Here is a 27330-nt window from a genome sequence, read left to right as displayed (position 1 = left end):
CTTCCTTCAAAGCGTCTCCGAAAATTTGCGCTATCTGAGCACACCCTTACCTCCCCCCCCCCCCCTCCCAGCTTTGCATCCATCGGAAATTATCTCCAAAACAGAGCGAGGGTGGCGCAAGACTGGGCTAGAGCAACGGCTAGAGGAGGAGAAGCGCGCTAAACTAGCGCCTCCCTCTCCCGGCTTGCGCGCGTTTTATCACGTGACCTCCTTATATACTTGACTTGGGGCGCCCATCCAGCCCGGCTCAGCCTCGAACACTTCCTATAACGCGCACAGTCAACGGCGCGGGATGGGATCTTATCGCACTTGACTTTATGCGTAAGCTCGCGGTAAAACCGACAGATATATTTCGACGGTTATGCCCATAAATCTGCTATCGCAAAATTCGCTATAAAGATAAAATTTTACTGAGGACCAACAACGCTGCTTCTCCACGTCGTGATACAGCGGTGAACGATATTTCGGGAAAATGTGTTGCTAAATCTCCGTCAAACACTACGCTCGCATTTGGTGACAGCGGAACGCAGTCGCAAGAAATTGTGGAGAAAATACCGGAGTTCTGGCAGCTTCAGGTGCACTAGATTATTCAGTAGCGTCGGCGGCTTTGTAGTTATACCTTACATCAGAGCAAACTGCACTCGACGGAGATCAAGGGCAGCCGCACCGTTATAGCTATGCAAATTAAGAACAATTACGCCGCGTCTTCCCACTTCGAGCACGCTCCGACAGCCCAACAATAGATATTTCAAACGTAACCGCACTCGGACGAGCAAATTTTGCTTCTGCGAAGTGAACGTAGCGGGTATTTCAAGACGCGTGTTAAATTCACGGCTGTTTCATTCGTGAGCATTACTTAAAAAAAACAGTTTTTTGTTTCAACGCAAGGAAAGAAAACCGAAACTAGTTGTGCGGATTCAAATGATCCAAAGCCGAAGCCGTCAATAGTATGACGCCATTTTTCAGTTGTGTTGCATCTCGCGCGAGTACGTTGTCGTCTAGTGGTGGTTCTTTATTCTATGGAGTGGTTCTGAAAGCGCTGCGTTAGGGGCGACTGCAACCAGGCGTTGCGGCTAGTTACGGTGGGAAGTTCTGTCCGTGCTGTGTGATTGCGACGAGGACGACTGCCGCCAGCAACGGAGTGTCGCCGATTTCGTCTTTGCCGACATCGAGCAAGTGCAGCTCGCCGGAAGTGTTGCGTGTTGCACTGCATTTTCCTTGTGATATGGGAGATCGCAACGCAGAGACGACCAGATGCATACGAAAGACTACCAGCGGAGAGCGACCTGTGCCATATTTCTCTTAACCTCTCAGGTAAGCATATCAGCTTTTGTTTCGAGTTTACAAACGGCGCGTAATCGGCCCTTCCGGCACGGCTACATTTTGCGCCACGTTTCTCTTGGCAGTTCACAGACGTTTCTTAGGCATGCGTGGGCGTATGTATGCGAAAATACTACTGGCAGACGGAAGCCTCAGGAGAGCATCTGAAATTACAGCAAAGCTGTACTGCCATAGATAAACACCGTTCTTAACGACTCCAATGACGAGTGGCCTGTCGCATCGAAAAATCCGTAGAATACCAAGTACTGCGTAACTTGAAGTGCAGTGTGACCAGTGTGACTTTCGCTGGCGAAGACAAGTTGTCGAAAAAACAGTAGTCTATTCTGAAGATTTACTAGCGCTTTATGTATATTACCGCGAATAATAAAAACGCTACCACGCTGTATGGCAGTGTCAGGCGATGTGGCAGCACAGATATTTTCGTAGCAGTAAGGCGGCTGCATGCACGACCGAACAGACACAACCCTATAAAAGCGCTGAAACAGAACAAATTAAATGTGCATTTGGCGTCAAGTCGGAAACACATTGGCTTATACAGTATAAGCCGATGTATAATGCTATTATATTTTATGTCATCCTTATTTTCACCGTTGTAAATATTTAAAAGCATGAATTTGCTGCAACCTTTATATAGTAAATCCTACTAGGCGCACAAAACCTGGCTGTGTTGTGTAGAGAATTTGTGCTGTTCCTACTGGATTTTCTATTTTGAGTCCGGTGTTTTATGAAAAAGAGGGTCTTTTTATTTGTAGTGTTATGTTCGTGCAGATATTTGGCAAGCAGAAATGAGTTGATTGCAAAGTTGTATCGCCCGGTGAGCTGCACATGAACCCAAGTTTATCCTGTCTTGGCTATTGTAAGGTGCATATAACAATTTTAAGTATATACAGCCGTATTTGGCTTTGTCACTGTAGCGTATTTTGTAAAAGTAGAATGCTATGATTATTTTACTGTTTTCATGCAGAAATACCTTTTTTTCTTGTTCCAAGAAACGCTCACATCATTGAATGAAATGAGGTGTGGTGTATTTTTCTGCTAATTTAATAAAGGAAATTTCGTCTGCGGCGTATCAGAGATTAGTTTACTTTCTTTTACTAAACAATGCATTATCTCCTCTGCTACTGCTGTTGTTCTGTGTATCTTTGTAATTTTGAAATGTACTTTATTTTAGGTATTCAAGAAATGGCAACATCCAGAAGAAGACGCCATCTTATCCAGCACGTTATGGGTGAGACAGATCGTAGCAGGCACTTTTGCATATCTCATTAGCATATGATGCTATTTGTTTTAATTTTTGTGCCCACATTCCTGGCCTTTTTCATTTCAGCATTATTGTGCAAAGGATAATACTTTTACATCTAGATAGAGTAATCGTCCAAAAGAGAGAAACATGGCTGTAGGAGACGACACACATAAGCCTCCTTTGTCCGTATCTCTATGTTGCGCAGTTACTCTGTCATTATCTACCAACAAGCACAATTTCTTCATCAGCTACATTTACTAATTCTCCGTTATTACAATTTAATTGATACAACATTGAAAGTACAGAGGTTAACAGGAAGACGGAGACTTGAAATGATAAGAGCCGTAGAACAAGGAGCATTGCAGGAGCCAATGTTTCGACAAAGAGAAGGGGATAAGTTTTCTTGCCAAACATTGGCTCCAGTAAAATTTCTTGTTCTATCACTATTTACGATTAAAAGACAGCATTAGTGCTCTTGCTGAAGTATTATGCATTATGGAATAAAAATTTGCAGGGTTAAATGTCAGGAATGTGAAATTTCTTGTTTTTTTAATGCTACAGCGAAAGCCAGAAAAACAAGATGTAGAGAACCACATTGTTATTTGTCACTACCCAGTTTGGCCAGCTTCATTCAGAGCTTGCACTTTGTTACATTAATGACCACTGGAATTAATTAATTGAATTGCTTCGTGATTTACTTATATTCAGAGATATTGAACTTGTTTTAATGCAGCTTAACGTAGTGCATGTAAAAAATATACAATGACATTTTAAGAGGCTTGCAGTTGACTAGCAAATCACTTGATGGTATGTGCTCAGGTTACCATTGAGCTTCCACGCACAAATCGGATGCACATTTTTTTTTCATTGCTTGGATTTTCATAAACATAAGTACCATTTCTTCTTTGTCAATGTTCTAGTTGTGTTGTGGGACCTAACTGTTTACATTTATTTGTATTGGTATCCATGTTACACAGACAGCTGAATTTTGCTTGTAAACTGTGACATGGTAGGACTAAGAGCGTTTGTGCAAATTTGCTGCAGGTACACTCTGGTGGCTCCCGCCCCTGCATCCTACGACCACCGTGTCCTCACTATGTTCACTGGGGAGCTCGAAGCCTTTGGCGGCTCCTGCCAATACGTCCTGCCACCACCGTGTCCTGACTACGTCCACTAGGGAGTTGGCAGCCTTCGTGATGATGCCAAGCAGGCTGGAAGCTGACAGAAAGATTGAGGTAAATACATGTAATTAGGTGCCAAATTTTTGAGTGAAGTGGCTTGTAGCCACTCAGCAATGAAAGAATTATCTTCGAAGCACTTTAGACTCCCTGCTATCGGTGCAGGAATGATCAAGTCCATCCATTTTGCCTTAGCCGCCAAGAGGCTATGCGGATTAGACGAAATGCGATGCAAATTTTGAAACTAGTAGGAGACCACTTGTACAATTTTTTTTCTTGCTTCACACAAGACTGCTTTGATAAAGCTTTAGCAATTTAAAAACAATACAGTGTACTTTAATACATGTTATTGGGCATAAATTTACTAGGACTGCCTCAATAGTAAGTATGCCGATAAACTTACACCAAAACTGACTTTTTTTGCTAGTTCATCCTCATCTCTGTGCACTGCTGCATAATTTATCTTCCTGAAACCAGTTTTTGCATGCAGCACAAGCCCTAAATATGTGGATTACATAAATTTGCAGCTTTTGCTGTAAGCGAGTTCTATGAAAATAAAGTTAATAGGCCATTTTGTCCATTTTTAATGACCCATAATAAACTGAGCAGTGGCTAATAAGCAGTTCAATTTTTGGTGTAAGGCCTCTCTTTATTGTCCTCAAAAATTTGGCCCCCTTAATGAAGGAACCAATTTTTTGGCTATGCCTTTTATGATGCATAGTTTGGTGCGGTACACAAGTATTTCTTGAAATTAACATTTGTCCTATATTGAAGGGCCTCCAGTTTTTCGAAAAGAAATTTCAAGTGGTCTTGTGCCAGGTCGGGACAGCTCGCATGAAATAGCCTACTTACAGAAATAGGGAGGGCCATACCCGCTGTGGTTGCTCAGTGGCTATGGTGTTGGGATGCTGAGCACGAGGTCGCAGGATTGAACCCCGGCCACGGCGGTCGCATTTCGAGGGGGGCGAAATGCGAAAACACCTGTGTACTTAGATTAAGGTGCACATTAAAGAACCTCAGGGGGTCGAACTTTCCGGTGTCCTCCACTACGGCGTGCCTCATAATCAGAAAGTGGTTTTGGCAGGTAAAACCCCATTATCTGAATTTTTTTAGGGAGGGCCCAGTACACTTGACTTTATGTTACGATACTATTATTGATCTACAAAAGACAGAATGAAACATTCCGTCCTATAAGCAGCTCTTCACATTCATTTACACTTTTGCACATCTGTATACCTCAAGTCTGGTCACCTGTGTCTGTTTTCATTATCTGCTATGTGCCGATGGTAAACTTCAGGTTTGCCCTATGATGGAGAATATTTTGTTGCTTATAGATATGGATCTGTGTTTTTCAGGTTGCCTCGAAAGTTTACCCAAGCCGTGCCACACACTTGGGCCAGGCCTCTTGCAAACGACGTATAACCAGGCTCAACGCATGATGTCGAGTGAGTCCGGAGATCGAGGCAACCTGCTGTGCAACCAGCGTGCAACCTTTGGTGACCCTCAACATATTCCACCTATTTCACAGCTGCACTCAGCTTCCACCTATCCAAACCGCATCACCAGCTGTGGTCACTCATCGAACCATGGATGAATGTTGGGGTGGAGTGATTTGAAGAGACATTCTTTTTGTCTCTTCAAATCCTTAGCAAATACTTGTGTTATAATTATTATGTGTCTTTAGTGCCTAGTTTTTAATGGTTCCTTTCTATTAGAATTCTCGCCATCGATTCCTGCTATTATAATGTATGTCTGTCTTTATGCACAGTTTTTCATAGTTCTTTTGTACTTGTCTATGTAATTGATAGGTTCATACTTCTTGTTATACAGAAGGCTAAAATGTAAGGTTACGGCATTTTTTTCTTCCTTTTGATAATCTACAGCACTGCAAAGTGTTCCAGAAATGTAATTCAACGTGGGCTTTGGTGCAGGAAAAATTTAAGAGCAATATAGAGTACTTATTTCAAACACCCATTATTTTTGGAAAAGTAAAGAATATAGGAGCACAAAAAAGAAAATATTAAACTAGAGAAACATGAGTTTCGACAGAATCAAACGCGTTTTCGTAATCAATGAAAGCTATATATAAGGGTTGGTTATATTCCGCACATTTCTCTATCACCTGATTGATAGTGTGAATATGATCTATTGTTGAGTAGCGTTTACGGAATCCTGCCTGGTCCTTTGCTTGAGAGAAGTCTAAGGTGCTCCTGATTCTATTTGCGATTACCTTAGTAAATAGTTTGTACGCAACGGACAGTAAGCTGATCGGCCTATAATTTTTCAAGTCTTTGGCGTCTCCTTTCTTATGGATTAGGATTATGTTAGCGTTTTTCCAAGATTCCGGTACACTCGAGGTCATGAGGCATTGCGTATACAGGGTGGCCAGTTTCTCTAGAACAATCTGTCCTACGATTCCTAGACTTTACGAGTCCTACGCGACTTTACAAATGAAAATACTGTAGAACTCGTGTGGGTCCCTTCCCATTCGGGGAATCAAGGGAATGAGGAGGTGCACTGGGTAGCCCGAGGTCAAATCAACCGGGCGGTGTACCCCTCAGACTCAGATGCAATGGAGGAGGCAGCGACGACATACAACGATAACAAACTACTACAAGCAAAAAAGGCAAATCTACCCGCCTCCAAACGCAAGCCTCACGCGAGCGCAAGCCTCAATCCTGCGTCGAATCCAAACTCACTCGTTCCCGAGCACACATTGGCTGGCCATTAATACCAACGGACAATGGAACCCAATATGTCAAAATTGCGCAAATCAAACATTGGCCACCCAAAATCACATTCTTTGGGGGTGCGAGGGATTACCCCCTCCCAGGTCGCTCCTGCCAGCTCCCTCACTGCAGACGTGGGAGGAGCTGCTCAGAACGCCGGATGAAAAACGACAAAAAGCCCTCGTTGCCTGGGTCGAAAGCGTCGCTCCTCGCGAGGGGCCATCCTAGGACTCGGGCCTGCCAGATAACTGAGCAGAATCTCAATAAAGCTGTTACCACCACCTTGACCTTCCACTCTGTGAAGGATGACGAGAGAAGCTGTGTATGTGGAACCCTTAATGGCGAACTGCATCTCCGCCACGGGTCGGGCCGGTACTGCACTATCTTCGGGATCGGCCCACGTATGGGGAGTGCTTAACGCATGCTTCACCTCCGCCGTGGGCGGGGCCGGTACTGCACTATCTTCGGGATCGGCCCACATAGGGGGAGTGCTTAACGCCTGCTTCGCCTCCGCCGCGGCTCGGCCCGGTATTGTACTTCCTTCGGGATCGGTGCACGTATGGGGAGTTCTTAACGCCTGCGTCAACTCCGCCTCGGGTATGGCCAGTATTGCTTTATCTTCGGGAAGGGCCCACGTATGGGGAGTGCTTGACGCCTGCTTTCACCTCCGCCGCGGGTCGGGCCGATATTTCACTATCTCCGTGATCGGCCCACATACGAGGAGCTTTTTGCTTACGACACGAAAATTTCCTTGGGCGGTAGAGGTATACAGATTCGCTATAATAAAACCATGGCTATTTACGATGGGAAGAAAGAAATGAGCAGGAAAAATCTGTAAAACACAAAAGCAGTGCGTTGCTGTTTCAGCCTCGAGCTGCTTCTAAGGATAAACACATACTGTAGCAATTATTCCCAAGAAGATTAGACATGTGCCTGCTGTAGCGGCAGCATACATATGCAAAATTCCGGATATCACTGAGCATATCCCAATTGAATCCGAAGGAATTCACCGAGTGAGACCCGTAGGTAATGAACCTTTTCCAGAAGCGCTTGGACTTAAAGTGGATGGAAGTATCAAGCCGTCAGTAATCGAGATAAGTACGTTACGTGCACATTATTGGTGAAAAAAAAGGAGGGAAGAGATTGATACGAACGGATCAGCTTGTGAGCCATTCCACTCTGTGAAGCTGGATTACCAACGAAGCTGTTTAGCACACGACACAGAGGGGACACTGAATTTTGAACAAAGGTATGAACTCGTTTACTGTGCTTTTTCGTGTACATTGGCATGGACGACGGGACCGCCGTCCAGAGTAGCTGGAGGAAACTAGACACACGCGACGTTTCGACCGGAACCGCCACTATGGTAGAGCGGAAGGAAAGTAGATACGCAAGCGCTTGGAACGCCGACAAAGAGAGGATGATGCGAACGTAGACATGGCCGACGCGTGTCACACTGTAGTATCTGTTCTTGCCGGATTAATATCTGATACCGGCTCTATTGGGACCCAAGATATTTATTGGGACCCAAGAACTTATTTGTGCAACTTGGCGGAGCGCTTGAAGCTTGTTTCACCTCCTCCGCTGTCGGCCAGTTATTTCACTACCACAGCGATGGGCCCACGTTTTTTGCCCACGCAGAACAAAACTGCACGGAAGCCTAGCCATAAACAGCTTCGCTGTAAAATGCTACAATGAAAAACATGTCCAGCATACCTGAATAATTCACGCAGGCTAGGTGGATATTTGTTATTGGCCCGCTTCAAAGGGGAAGCCAATAAATAATTCAGTCAATAAATCAATCAGTCTTTATTTTCATTCTGTCAATGATACAGAAAGAAGGACTGTGACAAAAAGCTGTTTTTCAGAACAGCTTGACTAGGCCACAGCCCCATGGAAAAATTTCCGAGCGGTAACAGCACTGCCGTAAAATAAATAAAAAATAGAAACTTAACAGACAGCGCAGTAGTATAGGGCAAACACTAAATAAAGGAAATGCTAAGGTATGAATAATGAATGGTAAATGAATAAGTAAATAATAATGGTAAATGAATAACGTCAATAATTTGGCACCCCCATCACTCTAATCTCACGAACCTACTTGAATCAGTTCAAAATAAAGCTGCGCGGTTCATCTTAACTTCATACTCTCGCTATCAAAGTGTGAGCGCCTTAAAGAAATCACTTAATCTCCCTTTACTTGACATGCGCAGGAAATTATCACGGTTGACCTTCTTCCATAGCCTTTACCACAGCAACATTGCATTCGCTCGAGCCCACATTCTTCCCGCTCCCCATATCTCTACCCGCACAGACCATGTTCATAAAGTAAAACCTATATTCGCCAGGACTAACGCTTATCAAAATTCGCCTCTAGTTTTATCCATTGCCGAATGGAACTCGCTACCTGCAACCATTGTCTCGATTACGGAATCATCATCATTTCATGCAGCACTGCTAACCTTTTTAGAGTGTGTCAACCTGTCAGATCCCACGTTTTCTTGAATATTTATATAAACAGTGTTTTCAAGTGCTTGGCATTGTGTAAAATTCATTCCGTTTCATCAGATATGTGTCTGTGTAGGCTGTTTACCTAGGTGTTTATCCTTAACCTCGTGTTCTGATGGGTACTGATTGTTTGCATCACATTTTATGTTCTTATGCGCGTTTGACGCTACTAAACATTGTATAAATTTCGTTACCCTTTTCTTTCTTTCTTTTTTCTTGTTTGCTTCTGCTAGATGTTTTTCATGGTTCCTAATGCCTTCATATATTTACATTGTACAGATTTCAATCATGCTTGAACTTTTTCGTCCCCCCCTATGTAATGCCCTAACGGGCCCTTAGGGTACTCAAATAAATAAATAAATAAAAAATACAGAAGGCAGTTTTTACAGACGTCAAAAAATAAATACAAAACAGTTTCTTAGAAAAATGAATATCTGAAATGCTATCAAATACAAATGTCTAGAATAAATACACTGAATGTACAGGAAAAAACAATATAGAAATCAATTTGTTACAAACAGTTACATACAACCAGATGAAACAATTCGATACGGTTATGGATTTGATAAACGAGACAAAGTTTGTGGTATAACCAGTGTTAAGTAGTAGAAATATGAGAGCCATACACCACTGTGTATAACTTTCGGATATCCTGATATGAACAATCATTTAAGTCAAAATTGTTAAGGTCATAGTGATTGAGGAGGCACGGAAGCGTGTAAGACAAGTGCTCTTTTTCGGAGTTTAATCGTGCTGTGTCTACTTCACAATTTTCTCCATGATAATTTAAATGCCTAATTCTTAAATTGGCCAGAACACGCAAATATGTTATGTTCTTACAAGTGTCTAATTTGAAATTTCTGCTTAACGTTTAATTGTATATCTGGTGTATTTTAACTATTCCTTAAGTGTAGAATAAAACATTCGTAGATGCGGCAAAAGGTGCATTGAAAATATGCCTAATACATTTTTTCTGAACCAAGTATATTTGATTAAGATTTGTGACCGTCGTTGTACCCCATACTAGTTGGCAATAATTTACACGAGAGCTAAAGAGCGAATGCTAGAGTAGAAGCTTGATTCCTTTTGGAAGTAAGTATCGAAGCCGACCAATTACACCTGTCACCTGAGGTAATTTTTGCTGAAGATGTCTCACGTGGTAATCCCAACTCATATTCGTGTAAAAAATATGCCCGGACATTTAAAATGGTCAACTATTTCAATAGTGTGAGTACTCAGTACTATGTCTTCATGAGGTGGAGTAATTTTATTTTTTGGTCGGAATATAACAGCTTTTGTTTTATTTTCGTTAATACGCATAGCATTTGCCGCTGACCATCTCTCTAGCGTTTTCATTGTGTGATTACAAGTTCTGATAAGCTCATGAATATCATGCTCTCAAAAAACATGCTGGTATCATCAGCACTTATTATGTATTTCGCCTCGCAATCAATATTTACAATGTCATTAAGATAGATAATAAATAATAGTGGGGCTAGAATACTGCCCTTTGGCACTCCACACAGCAAAGGTTTCACTCCGGAAATAGAGTCGCATAACTGAACGACCTGCTGTCTGTTCGATAAGTAAGAGTCAATAAGCGTTAGAGCTTGTCCACGAATACCCTAGCAATGCAATTTCTTTAACAATATTTTATGGTTTACTAAATCAAAGGCCTTTGAAAAATCAATAAAAATACCGTAAATGAGTGCCTTATTTTCAAATTGTTTAGGAATATACTCTTTTTGCTCCAGGAGTGCCAGTTCAACTGATTTATTTTTCCGAAAGGCAAATTGATTAGGTGTAAATAAATTATATTTATCAATGAAACTTGAAAATCGACTGTGCAGAATTTTTTCGAATGCCTTTGAGAACACAGGCAATATAGACACGGGTCTATAATTGCCAAGGTTATTTCAGTCACCTTTTTTGTGAAGCACGGTCACTTTTGCTATATGCACATTTAAAGGAAAGACAGAGTTAGTTAAACAAACGTGAAAAATATCGGCTAAAATCTGCGCGATAACATCAGACACGTCTTTGACAGGACGTATTTGAATTCAGTCTATATCACAACTGGCGCTATTTTTTATACTTTTTATTATTGATAAAACTTCGTGAGCGGTGGCGGGACACAAGTACAATGACTGAGCGTTGTGAGTACTTACGTAGTCGCACGCATCAGCCGGGGTTCCGGTCGTTATCATACCAGTGAAAAAATTATTAAATGCGTCAGCCAATGCATCATCATCATCACTGGGATTTGAAACAGTCATACGTGCATCAACTTATTACTGCAGCAGCCTTTTATGTTCAGAAGTGGCTGAAAAGGTCAAATTATGGATCGTTAACGAAAGTTGCACTCACTCCTGTGAAACCCACCCATCGTTCTGCTTTGCAAGGGGAAGAAGCAGTTTTCACAACTCACTCGTCATGGGAGGGGCTTGTGCGCCGCCAACTTCAGCAACGTCACACATCACATGCGTGACAGCTTTTCTTTTCTTTTCGTCTATTTAGCTTCAGATCAGTGTTTCCCGGGCGCGTGTTCCCACGCTGGCTCGTTTGCTTTGCTCCATGCGCGTTCTGTTTGTTTATTAACTTAGTGCAAATGACGCTGGCGTGTCAAGAATGAGCTATACTCTTGATCTTCAGGCACCAATCCTAACAAAGCACTTGCACGACTAATAACAGGACGATGACATTTGGTCCGTCTGCTTAAAATCGGAAGACGAGCTGAAACAGCGAGAACGAACACAGGCTGCAGCCAACGTGCAATTCGCGCTTCGTTCGTCACAAAGGCAGGCGAGTGCACTAATCGGTGGAGGCGATTCATACCGCTGTCAAAGGGGCACTTTAGTTAGCGAATTACATTGATCTAAATTGAACTATATTCTGAACGAGTGCTACTAAACGGCAATTTTCGAATCGCAAATGATATTGTCTGTCCTTAGATAGGATATAAATGGATATATCCTAGATGGATACATCCAATGGATATCCTAGATCCTATATCCTAGATAAATGGATAAACCCAGATAGGATATAAATGTTTGATTCCGATTAACCTCAATCGCTAATGAAAGTAGAGTAGCCTGAAAGCCCTGAACACTGGTGCTTAAAGGTTGAACGTTCGCAATACTTGCACATGGCTGGCCGTGCCGGCTTGTGTGGGCGGTGGAAATAATTTAGGCATAGGTAGTGCTAATGATACCGCATCGAGCGGTTTAAATTTGTTCGCTTATCGCTTATAATTTTCGTGTTACAAGAAGGAAAAAAATCAGATTCTTATCTAAATCAAATTAATGTGCGCTTCTCTATTGACGGGTAAGTCAACGACATAATCATTTATTTAACTTTTTGTAACGATGCAGCTGGGTCAACTTTGGAAAATCAATTACCGGAACAGAGATAAGCCGACTCCGAAAGAACAAGAACCACTCATTGGATGGCACATTGAGTACACTTTACAACGCACAGAATAATTAAACTTTGCACGCATAACGCGATGGTTGTGGGATCGTTCCCCACCTGCGGCAAATTGTTTTTTCATCTGCTTTCACTTCCATGAATTTATCGTTTCGTTATTTCATTCATTAAGCACAAGTAATTTCCCGTATGTTGTACTTGGTGTCCGTGTTTCCTGGCTTCTTATGATACGACTAATTTCGCAATTATAGCTTACAGCTAGCATTACGCTAGCGCAAACTGGATGGGTCACTTGTCTTTTGATACACTTGCCTGGGTAAATGGCTTTAGCTTTTTTAAGTTCGCTCGGGTCAATGCGTGAGGGGTTAGGTCAGAGCAGCGTTGCACTGTTTGCCTTAAGCTGACCTAGGTTTGCATATGCAGCTGTGTTACAGCTAATTAAGCCTCAAGGTCAACTGTAGAGCAGCTGTCAGCTTGTGCCAAAGAATCAGGGGTACACATAGAAGGTTAGTGGGAGATACGTACATTTCTCATGCAACCTGAAATATTGGTTGTAAAGGTGGTTCACAGCTGCTAGGATGTCTACGCACATCTTGGTAGTGATAACGAGTCGGTAGCTGCGTAAAACAATACCGTGTTCCGTGTGTAATGAGGATATCTACAGGGGCTTGTTTTCACGGCATATCTTATTTTGTTGTAGCGCAAGCTGAACAAGGCCAACAGAAAGCGCTGTGTGTGTCAGATGTGCCTTTCTGTTGTCCTTGTTCAGCTTTCGCTACAACAAAGTAAGATGTTCCGTGTATAGTTCATCCCGTAAATCCAAGTAGCTGCGTAACTTCCGAGTGACGTCAGCTTCCTGTCGCGCCAACTTGTGTTTGTATGACAGCGAAGCTGTCTATGGCTACCCTCCGGAAAATCGTGGCGCGAATTGTAAAGGCCTTGCGGCAAAGCCAATTCTCTTGCGAATGCTCTATAGCTTTCAATCTAATCTAGGTACTTGGGACAAATATTTATACTGAAATTTGCCGCTAAGACGACTCCATCAATACGCCAAGTTTGATTTAACAGTCAAAATTAGTTCGGTCGCATTGAAGTTGTAAACGATACAGAATTCCCGCATGCTGTCAATACATGGGCATCGGCGGAGGGAGTATGGTGACAGAAAGCGGCCGCAATTCTTGTTTCAAGAAAACTCTCTGGACACGAATTATATTACGCGTGCCCGAGTAGATGACGCCAACATTAGGCCGAGTTTCATTAACTTTTCACATAATATAGTTCGCAGTGAAGCAGCAAAAATTGTGGAATTTCCGTCTGGTGTCAATACATGGGCTTCTAAGGAAAGGAAACGGACGACCCCATATTTGTCTGCTAGAATAAAGCTCTAGTCCTTCGAAGATTCATTCAGCTAATTAACTCGAAAATATGCTCATTTGCTACTTAGAAAAAACGTGTTTTGTTTTGTGCAATTTTTCAAACTGTGCCCCGGTCAACGCACATCGTCGCTTTCGTCGAGGCTCTGTTTAACGGCCCCCTGCGCATATCAATGAAACTTGAAAATCGAGTGTGCAGAATGTTTTCAAATGCCTTTGAGAACACAGGCAAGATAGACACGGGTCTATAATTGGCAAGGTTATTTCGGTCACCTTTTTTGTGAGGCACGGTCACTTTTGCTGTATGCATATTTAGAGAAAGAGACAAGACAACAAATGATTATGATTATGATTATTTATTTGTATTTCACGTAAATGACATGCACACAATTAGATGTACAGTTACATACTAACAAAACTCTGTACAGATATAACTGATACCACCATAGCAGCTTCGGTGGTCGACCACCATCACAGGAAGAAATGGCTTCTCAATTTTATTGGCGAAGTTTCTGCATAGCCGGTTGTTCAGTTTCTTGCAAAGCTTGATTCAGGCGCTTGCCTGAAAGCAGAAGATTCGCCCAGGTATTGTAGACTTTTTCTGCGGATTCACTCAAGATTGGTAAACTCGGAAAACGGTATAACAAGTCTCAAATAAAATGGTCTTTCCCTGACCTGTGTTTTACTGCTAGGCGACACCTTTGCAGCTTGAGTCTCATGCGATGAATTCGAAGTGGGTGCTGACACAATGGTCTCTTCAACATTATCTCGAGTGGTTTGTGATCAGATTCCAATGTGACCTCCGGCTACCAAAACCAGTAGTGCTGGAATTTCTCGTAACCATATACGACCGCTAGCATTTTTATATTTGTGCATAAGTATGTTGTGTTTTCGAGAGAGACCACGAAGAGTGCGCTAGTGGCTGACCGTTTTTAATGATCAAAGCGCCGAATCTATTTCACAGGCGTCTACGGATAGCGTGATAGGCTAGTCTTCCTGGCAGTGAGCCTGAACTGCAGCTTTTGACAAGGTATCAAGAAAAGCTGTGAAAATAGTCTGGTATTAGTCTTCGCAGACCTTCGCGACATCCTCTTTTCAAAAAAGTTCGCGGAACGCAGCTGTGATCGCCGAGAAATGTGGAATGACCTGTTATCATCATCATCAGCCTGGTTACGCCCATTGCAGAGCAAAGGCTTCTCCCATACTTCTCAAACTACCCCGGTCATGAGAAAAATGCGGCCATGTCATCCCGACAAACTTATTCGTGTCATCCGCCCACCCTAACTTTCTGCCGCCCCTTCATACGCTTCCCTTCCCTTGGAATCCAGCCCGTAACCCCTAATAACCATCAGTTATCTTATGTCCTTCTTACATGTCCAGCCCGTGCCCATTTCTGTTTCTTGATTTCAAATAAGATGTCATTAACTCGCGTTGGCTCCCTCACCCAATCTGCTCTTTTCTTATCCCTTAACGTTCCTCCATCATTCTTCTTTCCATAGCTCATTGCGTAGTCCTCAATTTAAGTAGAACCCTTTTCCAATGCCTCCCGGTTTCTGCCCCGTACGTGAGTCCTGTAAGACACAGGTGTTATACACTTTTCTCTTGAGGGATAATGGCAACCTGCTGTATTCCCTTACCACTTCCAGCGCCTCGCTACCTATCGTAAACTGCTGATCTCTTCCGAGACTGTTGAACATTGCTTTAGTTTTCTTCAGATTAATTTTTAAACCCACCCTTCTGCTTTGCCTCTGCAGGTCAGTGAGCATGCACTGCAACTTGTCCCCTGAGTTACTAAGCAAGGCAATACCATCGGCGAATCGCAAGCTACTAAGGTAGTCTCAATTAACTCTTATTCCAAATTCTTCCCAATCCAGGTCTCTGAACACCTCCTGTAAACACGCTGTGAATAGCATTAGAGAGCTCGTCTCTCCCTGCCTGACGCCTTTCGTTATTGGGATTTTGTTGCGTTCTTTATGGAGGACTACGGTGGCTGTGGAGCCGCTATAGATATGCTTCAGTATTTTTACGCACAGCTCGTCTACACCTTGATTGCGCAATGCCTCCATGACTGCTGAGCTTTCGACTGAATTAAAGGCTTTTCTTTCTTGCAATCAATAATATATATATATATATATATATATATATATATATATATATATATATATATATATATATATATATATATATATATATATATATGTGTGTGTGTGTGTGTATATAAGGGTTGGTTATATTCCAAACATTTCTCTGTCACCGGTTTGATAGTTATCATGTTTGATTGATATCACGTCAAATATCATTTGTGACAGCACGTACACAAAACATTTCTCTTTTAAATTTAAGCTGTTTGAAACAAATTCACCTGAAACGCCGAAAAGTTTTATATCGTGAGAACTTGCCGAATGGGTACGGCGGGTAACGGCAAGAGAGAGAGAGCAGGCAGTGTGGACCAGAACACGGACAGTCGCGACGGAATTCGCCCTTGTGAAAGCTAGGTATTTATGCAGAAATAGAAATGCAAATCGTTGGATATTGTGAACGACGTGGTGTGGCATCTTCAGCAACAAATGTGGAGGAACTTTAGCAAGATACAAGCCTGTGACTGCTCTTTGGGATCGGATGTATTTCGTCATTCAGCGGCGGACAGCTTGTGCTCACGAAACATCTGTGGCGAGACTGTACGTAGTCGTTGTGTACGCTTTGCACATAAAACATAAAGGCATGTTTTGCACCTGAATATCTTCTGAAACACTATTCACGTGTATTTTAGATCATGCAAACATCGATGCTGTTATAATAAAGCTCTTTATTTGCAGCAAGTTGGTGTGATCAGTGTCGTGATTTCACTCGGCCTATGCAGCAGTGCCAACCTTCAAGGGTAAATGTGCACTCTAATTCTGAGCCATAAATAAGAATATATAAATATATATATCCAACGCAAGCGAGCACCGCAACAGCGCTAGCAGAAGAAGACGACGCCGGCGTCAGTCGTCTGTTGCACGGTACTCCTCGCATGCTTCATTCCGTTTTCTACACACATTTCACTTTCCAAGTATAAGTTATTGAGATGTCGCATGTGGTTTCTAAACTTATATTATGAGTGAATAACATTGAAAACATCATCTAGTATTAGTAAGTGGTCATTTTTCTGGTATCAGTGGAATTGCCATTAGAATCCAGGCGGCGCTAGCTTGACCTGCGACAACCAGCCCCATTGGCCCTATGCGAATGTCACGGGCTTGTTACGAGCTATAGCAGAAGAAGAAGAAGGGTAACGGCATTTCCGATTGCATATCCTGGGCCCTGCGATTTGCGACCACAGCAAGCAACTGAGCGATGCTTCCGAGCTCTCAGCATCAAGCCGATAAGAGCAAGAGGCGGCGTCGCCCTCGAAGTAACTCCGCAAGCTCTAGAGGACGCGAATTTTCTCGGAGCTCCAATTCCTCTGGAGAGCTTGAAGGGACGCGCCAGCGTCCTAGCGTTCCCAGTCAAAGGGCTACCGCGGACACCCAGTTCGATTCAGCTCAAGCAAGAGGCGCGACCGCCACCACCGGATCAGACGCCGAAATTTCTGTGAACGAACCTCCTAAATGTAAGCGAAGTCTGTCGTTTTACGACGTCGTCCAGCCCACTCCATCCGACATCACCACACCTCAGGAACAACAGACTGGTAGCACCGAACATGGCATGCGCAAACGGGGCATGGCTTCTACGACTGAATCACCTTTTTCGGTAGAACCAGGAGCCACCGACGGGCGACCAAAACAAGCTCGAGCAGTCGCCGAAGGCGAAGTCCAGCCTCCTCCAGGACAACGCCACACCTCGCAGCCGACACCGGCACTAGAGTCTGCTGCTGGCTATCGGTCGATCACAGAACATGTGACATCTTCCACATCGAACAAGGAAGCAGCCCAGACAACCCTGACGGGCGAAGTCCGCAGTGCAAAGCTACCGCCTGGTACGGTTAAGGCGAGGACACGCTCCGGCTCGACCGTCACTCTGGCGGTGCCCATCGACGCGGCCTCGCGAAGCGGACACTCGGGAAAATCGTCGACGCAAGACTCGGGGTCCCAGCGCGAGCCTTCGTTCTCGTCCTTCATTCAAGGTCTGAAGACGTTGAGCGCAGAACGCATTGCGGAGCAGCGGGCCAGGCGACGAGGAAGCAAGTCTTCGATCTGGGACTCGGAACACGTGAGCGAGCTGTTTCTTATACAAGTCCACGCCGTACTGAACAGGCTCAGCTGTAAGTGTGTGACCTCTGGCAATCGAAAAGGTGTCAGGTATAGCCGTTGCTATGTGCGACATATCATGGGAGTCACTGAGTTGCGAATCCTGGGCTGTATTTTTCAAAGCGAAGCTTTTTTCTGCCCCTTCTCACGAATTTTCGGGCGCTGCTGTTGTGATCGTCTTGCCGCGCGTACCACTGGGTTTCATGCAACGCTACCAGATGGAACTAGCCTCCGCGCATGCCAACGGAACCTACATGCAAGCTCTGTTTTATGGTGGTGACAGCCTTTGTAAAGGTACTTACCGCCACCAGCTAAATTGGGGGGTTACGCTTTCCGACAACTTATAAGATGTGGTAAGCAAAATGGCGAAAAAAAAGCCAACAGACGACGTTTTCTGCAACATTTGGGGACGCGAATTAATTAACTTTTACGGCGAAGCTGTTAAGGGCTACTTTCCCCACTATCGAGTCCGCGTGTAGAAAAAAAGAAGCCCGACGATAGGGCAATGCCGGGCCGACCCGCGGCGGAGGCGACACAGACGTTAAGAATCAACGAAGTATGTCGGTATTGCTACAGCTCCCTACATCAGCCGAGGCCTTGTCTCGCCGTCATGTTCATTTTTTTTTCTTTGGAAAGCGAAGGATTCTTTCCCTGTTCTCGTGATTTTCCGGGCGTTGCTGTGATGGTCTTGCCGTGTGTGCCGCTGGGTTTCTTGCAAAGCTACCAGATGGCAATAGCCCCCGCGAATCCCGAATGGCACCGCTCCGGCAGCGTTCAACAGTTTGTGCGTATGGCACGAGCCATCCCTGCTTTCCTGTGCGACAGAAATGCAGGCGCTGAGCAGTGGAGGTCGCGTGCTGTGCTCTGATAGTGTAAACATTACAATAGTCCATAACCTGAAGACAGCCCTCGGAGCTGGCGTCTTAAGCGTCTCGACAGCATGCTCGCCAGGAATGCAGAAGGAGCGGGTAAACACGCGCCAGCAAAATGGCTGCAAAGCATGCACTCAGCGTCGAGGACACCCAGGCCCGAAAGAATGGTCGCGCGTATCAGGAGCGTCTTCGCTACGCAGCGACACGTGGTGCAGATATCGAATCTATGTACACAATGCATACATGCAATTAAATTATTTGAATTACGCGTAGCTCTAGAATACAATTTAAGATTTCTGCCACGATGCGATGTGCCACGTGAAGCATTGATAATGATCAGTCCTTTCAGGCATTATATACAATGACGCGCAACAACGTATCAAGCAAACACGTCTACCTGTGTATTCTGTGGAATACTCAGACAAACAGCAGTGGCGCAAGCAGGGTGACATGCAACATCAACTCCCCACTCCGATATTGGTCTAAACACTGAAGAACTTACGCACTCACCGCCAACGTTACCACTAATTATCGTAAATCAAGGCAATGCCGTATAATGCCCTCGGGCTCCGAGGGTAATGAAATAAATAAATGAATAAATAACCAAGTAAATAGATAAATAAATGAATGAATAAATAAATAAATAAACCGCATGCAAATCTTTGCTTATATCGATTACCACAGTGCACGGGATCCATCGATGTTTTTTCTTTAAGGCACGCATGTGCGGAAGGACGGCCGAAAACGTTTCCGAGCATGGAAATCGCTAGAGAGCCTAATTTTATTAGGACTTCGCTCCACACTGTGGAATTTCCGCGGCCGGTGTTATAATTGCGAGGACTACAATACCGACTGCTCCTTTAAGGTGGAGGGCTGCGGGGCTCGCAGTAACAAAATGTCGTTTTTTTTTTCTCAATCCGGTGGCTCAAAAATACCTCCGATCGAGGATAGCAGTGTGAAAAGCACCACAGCGGGTGCGACGCACTACCTAGAAGTGCTCGAAGTTGAGAGTGCATAATCAAGCACGTCGTACCAAACCATAACGGCTGAAACCAAAGCATTAGGGCTACTGCACCTAAACCTCGACCCCAGCCTCCATTATGTCACCGCGAACAGCACAGGTACTGCTGGTTTGTTGACGCGACAGCTGAGTCGAGCAAACACTGGCTGTAAGCATACAACAAGCAGAGGCTGAGCGCTATGGCTACCGTTCGCTGGCTCGTTCGAGAAATCGCTGGTAAAATATCGCTGCCGCATGCAAGCACTGAAATTCCTGCCTATAGATTCCTTGCACGACAAGCTCTATCCTCTTCACCATAGCGCACACAATTCTGTCACAGGGGAGCCTAATAGCGAGCTAAAGATACCAAGTAGTGTCAACGCATAAGCACGGTTTCCAGGGTAACCTCGCCAGCGTATTTTACAATATAACTCATGCTATGGTTCCTCAGCAAAAGCATGCAAATCTACATAATGAAAGGTGCGAACAACCACTGGCCTGCGTCATTATCAATGTTTCTCGAATTACGTTCATGCCCGAACGGCAGGTGTAGGAATATTCACGTAAAGAAAGCAAAAAATAAATTGAAAAGCGCATCTGCCTTCTTTCTGGTAACGTTAGGACTTGAGACTGACTCCAACCAAATAACTGAGTTTTATTATCCCGACGTTTCGGAGCCCATTCGGCTCAATCTTCAGGGGGTTGTTCTTCGGGGGTCTTTGCTAAAGACCCCCGAATTCTTAAAGTCTTAAAGTCTTAAAGTCTTAACACTTTCGTGACCGCACCTATTCCCGTCGACAGTATGTTCTCGATGGTACAAGTTCGAATTTTGGTGCCTCTCCGAGCGCTTAGGACAGCTAGCGCCATCGAACAGGTTAAAGAGAGACTATTTTATCAGGTTCAGGTTTGTGTTTCTCTTTTCCACCATGTAGGGATTTTTAAAGCGCCTGCATGGTCGGGGTGACGAGCGCTCGTTGTTTTCGAGATGGCATTTACGTCGTGCGCATCCGCTCCATGAAAACGGTGAGTTTCGACGGATTCCGACGCATCTGGGCTCGAATTTGTGGATGATAACAGCACCACAAACTCGGAAGACGATTTCGATTCGTCAGACTTCCGTACGGACGACGACAGTGCAGCAAACTGCCGTGGAACATCGACAAGTATCCGCCGGTGAGTTTTGCTTTCTTCTCGGACCATGTTATCGCATCGTAAGGATTTCCGCCGTGTTCTAAGGGTTACAGTTCCTATCTGCAGGGTGTCAATGTCATTCAGACAGGACCACTTGCCGGCGGCCACGCAGAGAGTGGAGTTTTGTATATGAAGACCGCCGGGAGTGGACCTTGGAATCGCGCTCCGGAGTGCTGCGCGGTGGTTCGCAAGAGCCGTCAATTTCTTGTTGTTTTACGCCGCCGAAATCATCAGGGATATATGCAACAACACAAATAAGTATGCGTGGATGCATATTTTCGAGAAGCCCACGTACAGCGAGAGATAGATCGCGGAAGGAAGTCACTCAAGAGGAGATGCTCAAGTTCATCGGACTTCTCGTATACATGGGAATCGTGCAAGTCCCATGCTTGCATTGTTATTGGAGCACATGCAGATTATTCTCCGGGCTTCTTCTGCCTACAGTGATGCCAAGGAAATGGTTCAAGGAGTTGCTTGCCTTCCTGAGGGTGTCTGATCCAGGGAAGACGACCGTCGCATCCCATGGCAAGCTTCACCGCATATCCTCTCTGCTTCAGCACATCAACGATTCTTCCACGTTATTTTTTCAACCGCGTCGGAACCTCTCCGTCGGGGAGAAAATGGTGAAATCAAAAGGTCGGTCTCAATTCGCCATTGCATGAGGGATAAAGTGTTACAAATTATGGGTTTTGGCAGATTCAGCAACGGGGTACACTGTTCAGTTCAGCGTCTACACGGGAAAGCGCGCAGAGCCTAGCGTACAAGGTTTGGCATTCGATGTTGTGACGCGGCTGTGCAAAATTTATCTTGATCAGGGTTGCATCATTTCTTTGGCCAATTCCTACACTTCCACATCTTTGTTAGTTCATTTACTGGAGTGCAAGACACTTCCATGTGGGATAATGTGGAAAGATCGGCGTGGCTTTCTAAGTGAACTCAAAGGCACACAGTGGGAAAAGAAGGCGAAAAGCGAAAAGAGAAGGCAGAGTTCTATGGCTGCGGGAGCAGGATGTTTTGTACTTGCAATGGAAAGACAGGCGGGTTGTGAATATGTCTACCGCGCAGACAGCGAATAAACTCGTCCTTACAAAGCGAAGAAAGAAAGTTGGGAATATGAGGACAGAAGTGTCCGTGAAGAAGCGGGTGCTGATCAAGAAATACAATGTGGGCATGCTTGGAGGGGATAAATCTGACCAGCTCATCGGATCCTACAACATTCTTATGAAGTCCGTGCGTTGGTGGAAGACACTGTTTTTCCACTGTATCGATATAGCTGTAGTAAATAGCTTTATGATGTTTGACGAGCATCATCAGCAGCATCCAGAAGTCCCAGAATTATCGCGAAGTTCGCTCTTCAACCAGTTTGCCTTCAGGTTAGAACTAATCAACCAGCTGCTGGGATATGATGAACCACATTTTGCGGACCCCCCAGTTGCGCCTGTTGTTCCCTCTCGGAGCGCACCTTAGGTTCAACAGCATAAAACACAAAAAAATCTAAAGATATAGAAAGTGTAAACTGTGCTATGAAGAAAGAAAAGTTGCGCAAAAAACAAATCTGCGAAACATGCAGCTAACCTCTGTTTCACTTCATCCAGAAACTGCTTCGCACGGTGGCACGTTAGACGACACTAGGTCTAATGTTTTCTTGTCTACCTGAAGAACTTTTGTAGATACAGAGCTAATATTTGCAGGCTGATTTCATATGGCCCTTCTGTTGAGAATGTATATTTCGATTTTTTAAAATATTTTTTTGTGCAAAGCAGCATTGATGTTTTTATCGATCTTTCTCATTTTTGTAGCAATTTTTTCGTTTTGCTTAATTTTTTCGTACTATTATTAATAAAAATGTTGTTTGAAATTAATACAGCTGGAAAGATAATTTCTTCTTCTACAATTTGATATTATACACTTCAACATGAATCATTTCCTGTGGCAGGAAAAAAAATAATTACCTGACTACCCTAAAACTACCGATTTTCCCGCAGTCACGAAAGTGTTAAAGCGTCTTTGCAAAAGACGCTTTAAAAGCGGCACACCGCCACCCCCGAAGAACAACCCCCTGAAGAAGGAGCCGAATGGGCTCCGAAACGTCGGGCTAATAAAACTCAGTTATTTGGTTGGAGTCAGCCTCAAGCCCTAATCAATTTCCCAACCAGACAGGCAATTCTGTCGAAATGTTTAGCGTCATGTTTCTGGTAACATGCACGCGCCCTCACTTTTTCTCAGCACGTAATTTTGGTATCAGGATTGAGTGAGATATTTCTTTCGTGCTTCATTTTACAGGGGCAGCGCGGTTCACGGATAGTGGTCAGAGTAGCAGGGGTACCTATCACAAAGCGGCAAATCCTCCTCATGGCCATCTTAATTTTCGTAGTGACAACCGTGACAGCCGCCCTCGTCATCCTGTTCAGACGAGAGCAAGAAACTGCTCCGACAAAGCCGTACTGCAAGACCAAAGATTGCCTCGATCACGCCTGGCGCCTTTCCGATAAACTAAATAGCAGCCTCGATCCCTGCCAACACTTCGGGGCTTATGTCTGTTCCGCTTGGTCGCCACCAAAGGGCTACCTTGAGCACTCTAACTCAGCCATGGATGACGTACGGAAATCTTGGTTCCCACTGTTCGGAAATATTCTTAGAGAAGGCGCCAAAACAATTCGGGTTGGCCACAAGCCGCTAGTCATGTACGCCACATGCATGGGCGACAGTAAACAGTACGGCTCGAACGTGGATATCTTCTGGAAGTTCCTAAAGGAGTGCAGACTGTCGTGGCCGGAAGAGCCAGTCAAGTGACACCAGCGCCCTTGATGTACGGATAACGCTCGCGTTCAAGTGGCAGGTTTCACTCTTCTTTCAATTGAGACTACTGCGCTTGCGACCCGCACCAAATTGGCGTTTGACTTTAGATCCAGGCCCACTTGTACCGCTAATGTACCAGCATCATCTCACGATCAAAAATACCGGCGGATACGACAAGTACTGGGCTGCGTTCTTCTACATCCTCAAGGGAAGGTATGACAAGGACGCGACGATAAACCAGACGCTCATAGAGACAACGATGGTGTTGGAAGGGGATGTCTTTAGAAGACTCCTATTCGCCATGCGTCCACTTGTAGTCCAACAACTACTGGTGCCAATCGCCAAGATTATATTCTACACTCCGCCTCTGGACTCGAAGGAGTGGCTACGGGCATTAAAGCAATTAGAGCTTCAGCCTGAGATGGAATCCAACGACCAGGTTCTCATAGCCGACAAAAACTTCTTCCAGACCATGGCGGCCGTGATGGCCTCGTACACGGACACCCAGCTGCTGTCCCTGATTGCGTGGTCTTGCGTGCAGCTCCTGGCACCGGCAGTGGATTTGCAGCTGCTGAAGTACCGCTACGACCAAGGCGTCATACGTTACCGGCCATACTTCTGCGAACGTTTTGTCGAGACCGCCTACCGACTCCTGGTGGTTGCCCTCACCTCTGTGTCGCGCTTCTCAAGACAGGAACGCGCCGTCATCTCAGAAAACTTCGACCACCTGGTTGCAACTGCCAGCGCTTTGGTCAACGCCACAGACTGGCTGGATGCCGAGAACCGACAGCTTGCGGCTGTGAAGTTGGCTTTGACACGCCTACAGCTGTGGCCCCCACAGCATTTCTTGGAGAACGAGGCACTCGACCGCATGTACGCGGCTTTTCCGAGCGCCGAAATGCCGGTTGCAGAATATTGGATCCAATCGACTCGGTCTGCCGCTGATACGTACCGTGCGAGTGCCGGTATCGACGTCTTGAGCTACGTGGTCAACTACGAACTGCCGTACCTCGTATACGATGCTGCAAATGGCGCAGTGAAGGTAGCTGTGGGTGCCATTACTCCGCCCCTGTACTACTCTGACGGGACGAAAGCTATGTTCTACGGAGGACTCGGATTCTCCATGGCGGTGAATCTCGTCGCATCCATGGACAAACAGGGACTGCGGTGGCATCCAAACGGCACTTTCGGCGACTCCTTTTTGTCCCAGTAAGCTACTTTAGCGTAGTTTTGTGAATGTGATCATTTTCTCTTTTACATGACAGTTTATTCCAGAACAACACAGATAGACTGCTTTCCTAATATGATAGACATAATAAAGCAATTATTTTGCTACTTCGCCAAGTTACACCTTATGGTGACGCGCCATTGTTGGCAATGACACGGTTGTTTAAACTAAGCTAGCCTTTGTAGGTAATTGTGCGAAGAAATTTCTAGAATGAGTCAGGAGATCCTTTTGCCTGTAAAAATAGACAGACGTTCGCGTATTCTGATAATCGAACTGGAGGAGCTAGTTTCTGAACTGATATATGACTGAAGAACCTTGATATGGCGATATGCTCTCAAGTACGCACGACTGCATTTTGCAATAGCTGGGAAATGTTTCCAGAGTGAAGCCACCCAAACACTATACGAAATTAGCATTGTAGAAGTTATCTGAAAGCGCATAACTGCGTCCACAATATTCAAAAGTGGATGTTTTCTACCAGAATTTTTTTCCGCTAAACGTATGCGAAAGTGCTTACTTAATAATCACAACGGCAAACTAAAATGTCCTGTCTTACTTAGTGCGCTATTAACGCCGCACCTCCGTTTTGTTAGAACTATCAAAGATTACAGTACTCTTCTTTACAGCGCCGCTTCTCGAGCCTTCGAAGACCGGGACGGCTGCCTGGCGACTGCAGAGGAGGCTCCCGTCGTCGACTCCCCCACCTATCAGACCCGACCCGGCTCCAGGACCAGCGTCTTTCCCGAGATTCCCGCGCTCGAAGTGGCCTACGCAGCGTACAGGCGTTCCATCAGCGCAAGCGACGACGACAGTCCGCAGGGTATCTCCCGGAATCTCTCGGGTGATCAGGTGTTCTTCATGACTTTGTGCTACATGACGTGCAGCCTTCCCGGAGCCGTGGGTCCGCACATGGTGGACTGCAACAAAGCTGTGAGCAATTCGGAGGCATTCGCGCAGGCTTTTCAATGCCCGTACGGATCAAAAATGAATCCCAAGAGGAAGTGCACATTCTTCACAGGATAAGTTGGGACTGGAAAGGATCCAAATCACGCGCGATGTTTACCTCGCCACAAGTGTGAACGTACACAATATGTTTATCAGTGTCAAAAAATATACCCCTTGCCTGGACCTTTCAATGCCTTGAAATCGTGCTCGCCGCATTTTGCAAAGCAATGACGCTCTTTGCATGAGGACGTCAGCAGTGCAACTGGCACTTCGTCTACGTGCCTTGTTCTGGCGTACGACGCACTCTAGAATACTGACGTGTTTTGTTTGGAAAATTCATGGCGGGCGCGCAATACAAAACGCCTCTTTTTTACGTTTTCGGCACTTTTTTGTTTTTGCTTTCTTCTTATTGCCCGTTCTTCAGCTCTCTGACTTCCTTTGTATTTAAAAATTTTACTTTTAGCTAGCAACAATGTGCCCATCTGTGTCTCTCAGACGTCGAAAAACATTCACGTCATCTATCGCGTTTGCGGGCTGTGTGCACTCTTGTTTATTTTTGTTTCCGAAGCCGTATTCATGAACGTGTTTTCGAAGGCGATGTCCAATGTATTTCTTGGCTGTGCTTAAAAGGATTTTTTTTATTTCGTCAAGATTTTCTTTGTAATTCGTGGCTGCCTAGCGTGCGTTTTCTAAGCCCGTCTGCCCTGCACCATTGAATATTCTACTGTTGCCTGAAGGGCACCTGGTGCACACTTACGGAAGTCTTGAAACAAGCTAATATTTGACAGGCTTCAACTGCTTCCCGAGCCAAATAATTCGTATCATTTCTCTAGTAACTGCCACACACAGAGTTCAGTGAATAAAACTTTGTTTTTGGCGAATTCTCTGGCAGCTCGATTGCGGTTCTCGCAGCGCTCGTTAGCGGTTCTCGAGATGAATGAAAACCAACTGCACGAAAAGCGTGGCGTTCTGTCGTCGTGCCAACTTATCCAATGTATTAAACGTTCGATTGTTAGCACGTTTCACATTGATGTAGAGTTCGCGCCCGAGTGATGAATAAATTTCAAAGCTGCGGATTATTTCTTACATTCATGCCGGTTACTGCCCGTGTTGATGGTCAGCAAACTGGAAAGATAGTGATGCCACGTGAAAAGCACGCCATTTACCGCATGTTATCATATTTATTAACGCGATGAGGTTTGTTAGCGTACTTTGGTCGTTTAGCCTATCTATCTATCTATCTGTCTGTCTGTCTATCTATCTATCTA

The 27330-nt window shown here is 44.8% G+C and overlaps 1 protein-coding gene and 1 non-coding gene across 5 annotated transcripts in view; both read left to right on the top strand.

Moving 5' to 3' along the window:
- The window catches only part of LOC135908975 (membrane metallo-endopeptidase-like 1), a 144345-nt gene extending 117322 nt beyond the window's left edge, over positions 1-27023 (top strand). Inside the window, exons 1-6 of one of the 4 annotated variants that reach the window (XM_070533647.1) lie at positions 1162-1314; positions 2513-2569; positions 3629-3819; positions 5118-5207; positions 23374-25098; positions 25744-27023. In XM_070533647.1, the coding sequence (XP_070389748.1) occupies positions 24020-25098; positions 25744-26140 (1476 nt within the window). In that variant the 5' untranslated portion in view covers positions 1162-1314; positions 2513-2569; positions 3629-3819; positions 5118-5207; positions 23374-24019 and the 3' untranslated portion in view covers positions 26141-27023. Of the gene's footprint in view, positions 1-1161; positions 1315-2512; positions 2570-3628; positions 3820-5117; positions 5208-17073; positions 18042-23373; positions 25099-25743 lie in introns of those variants that run through there. The other 3 variants (XM_070533648.1, XM_065440835.2, XM_070533649.1) reach the window with 3 other exon arrangements.
- On the top strand, positions 7929-8120 carry LOC135909060 (U2 spliceosomal RNA). Its single transcript, XR_010566547.1, has one exon. It is a non-coding gene; the product is annotated as a U2 spliceosomal RNA (small nuclear RNA).
- Positions 27024-27330: the final 307 nt, after the last annotated feature.

Source organism: Dermacentor albipictus, chromosome 2 (assembly GCF_038994185.2).
Source record: "Dermacentor albipictus isolate Rhodes 1998 colony chromosome 2, USDA_Dalb.pri_finalv2, whole genome shotgun sequence".
NCBI classification, from domain to species: domain Eukaryota; kingdom Metazoa; phylum Arthropoda; class Arachnida; order Ixodida; family Ixodidae; genus Dermacentor; species Dermacentor albipictus.
The sequence above is the reverse complement of the archived record's forward strand: the minus strand, read 5'-3'. Positions and strand labels throughout refer to the sequence as shown.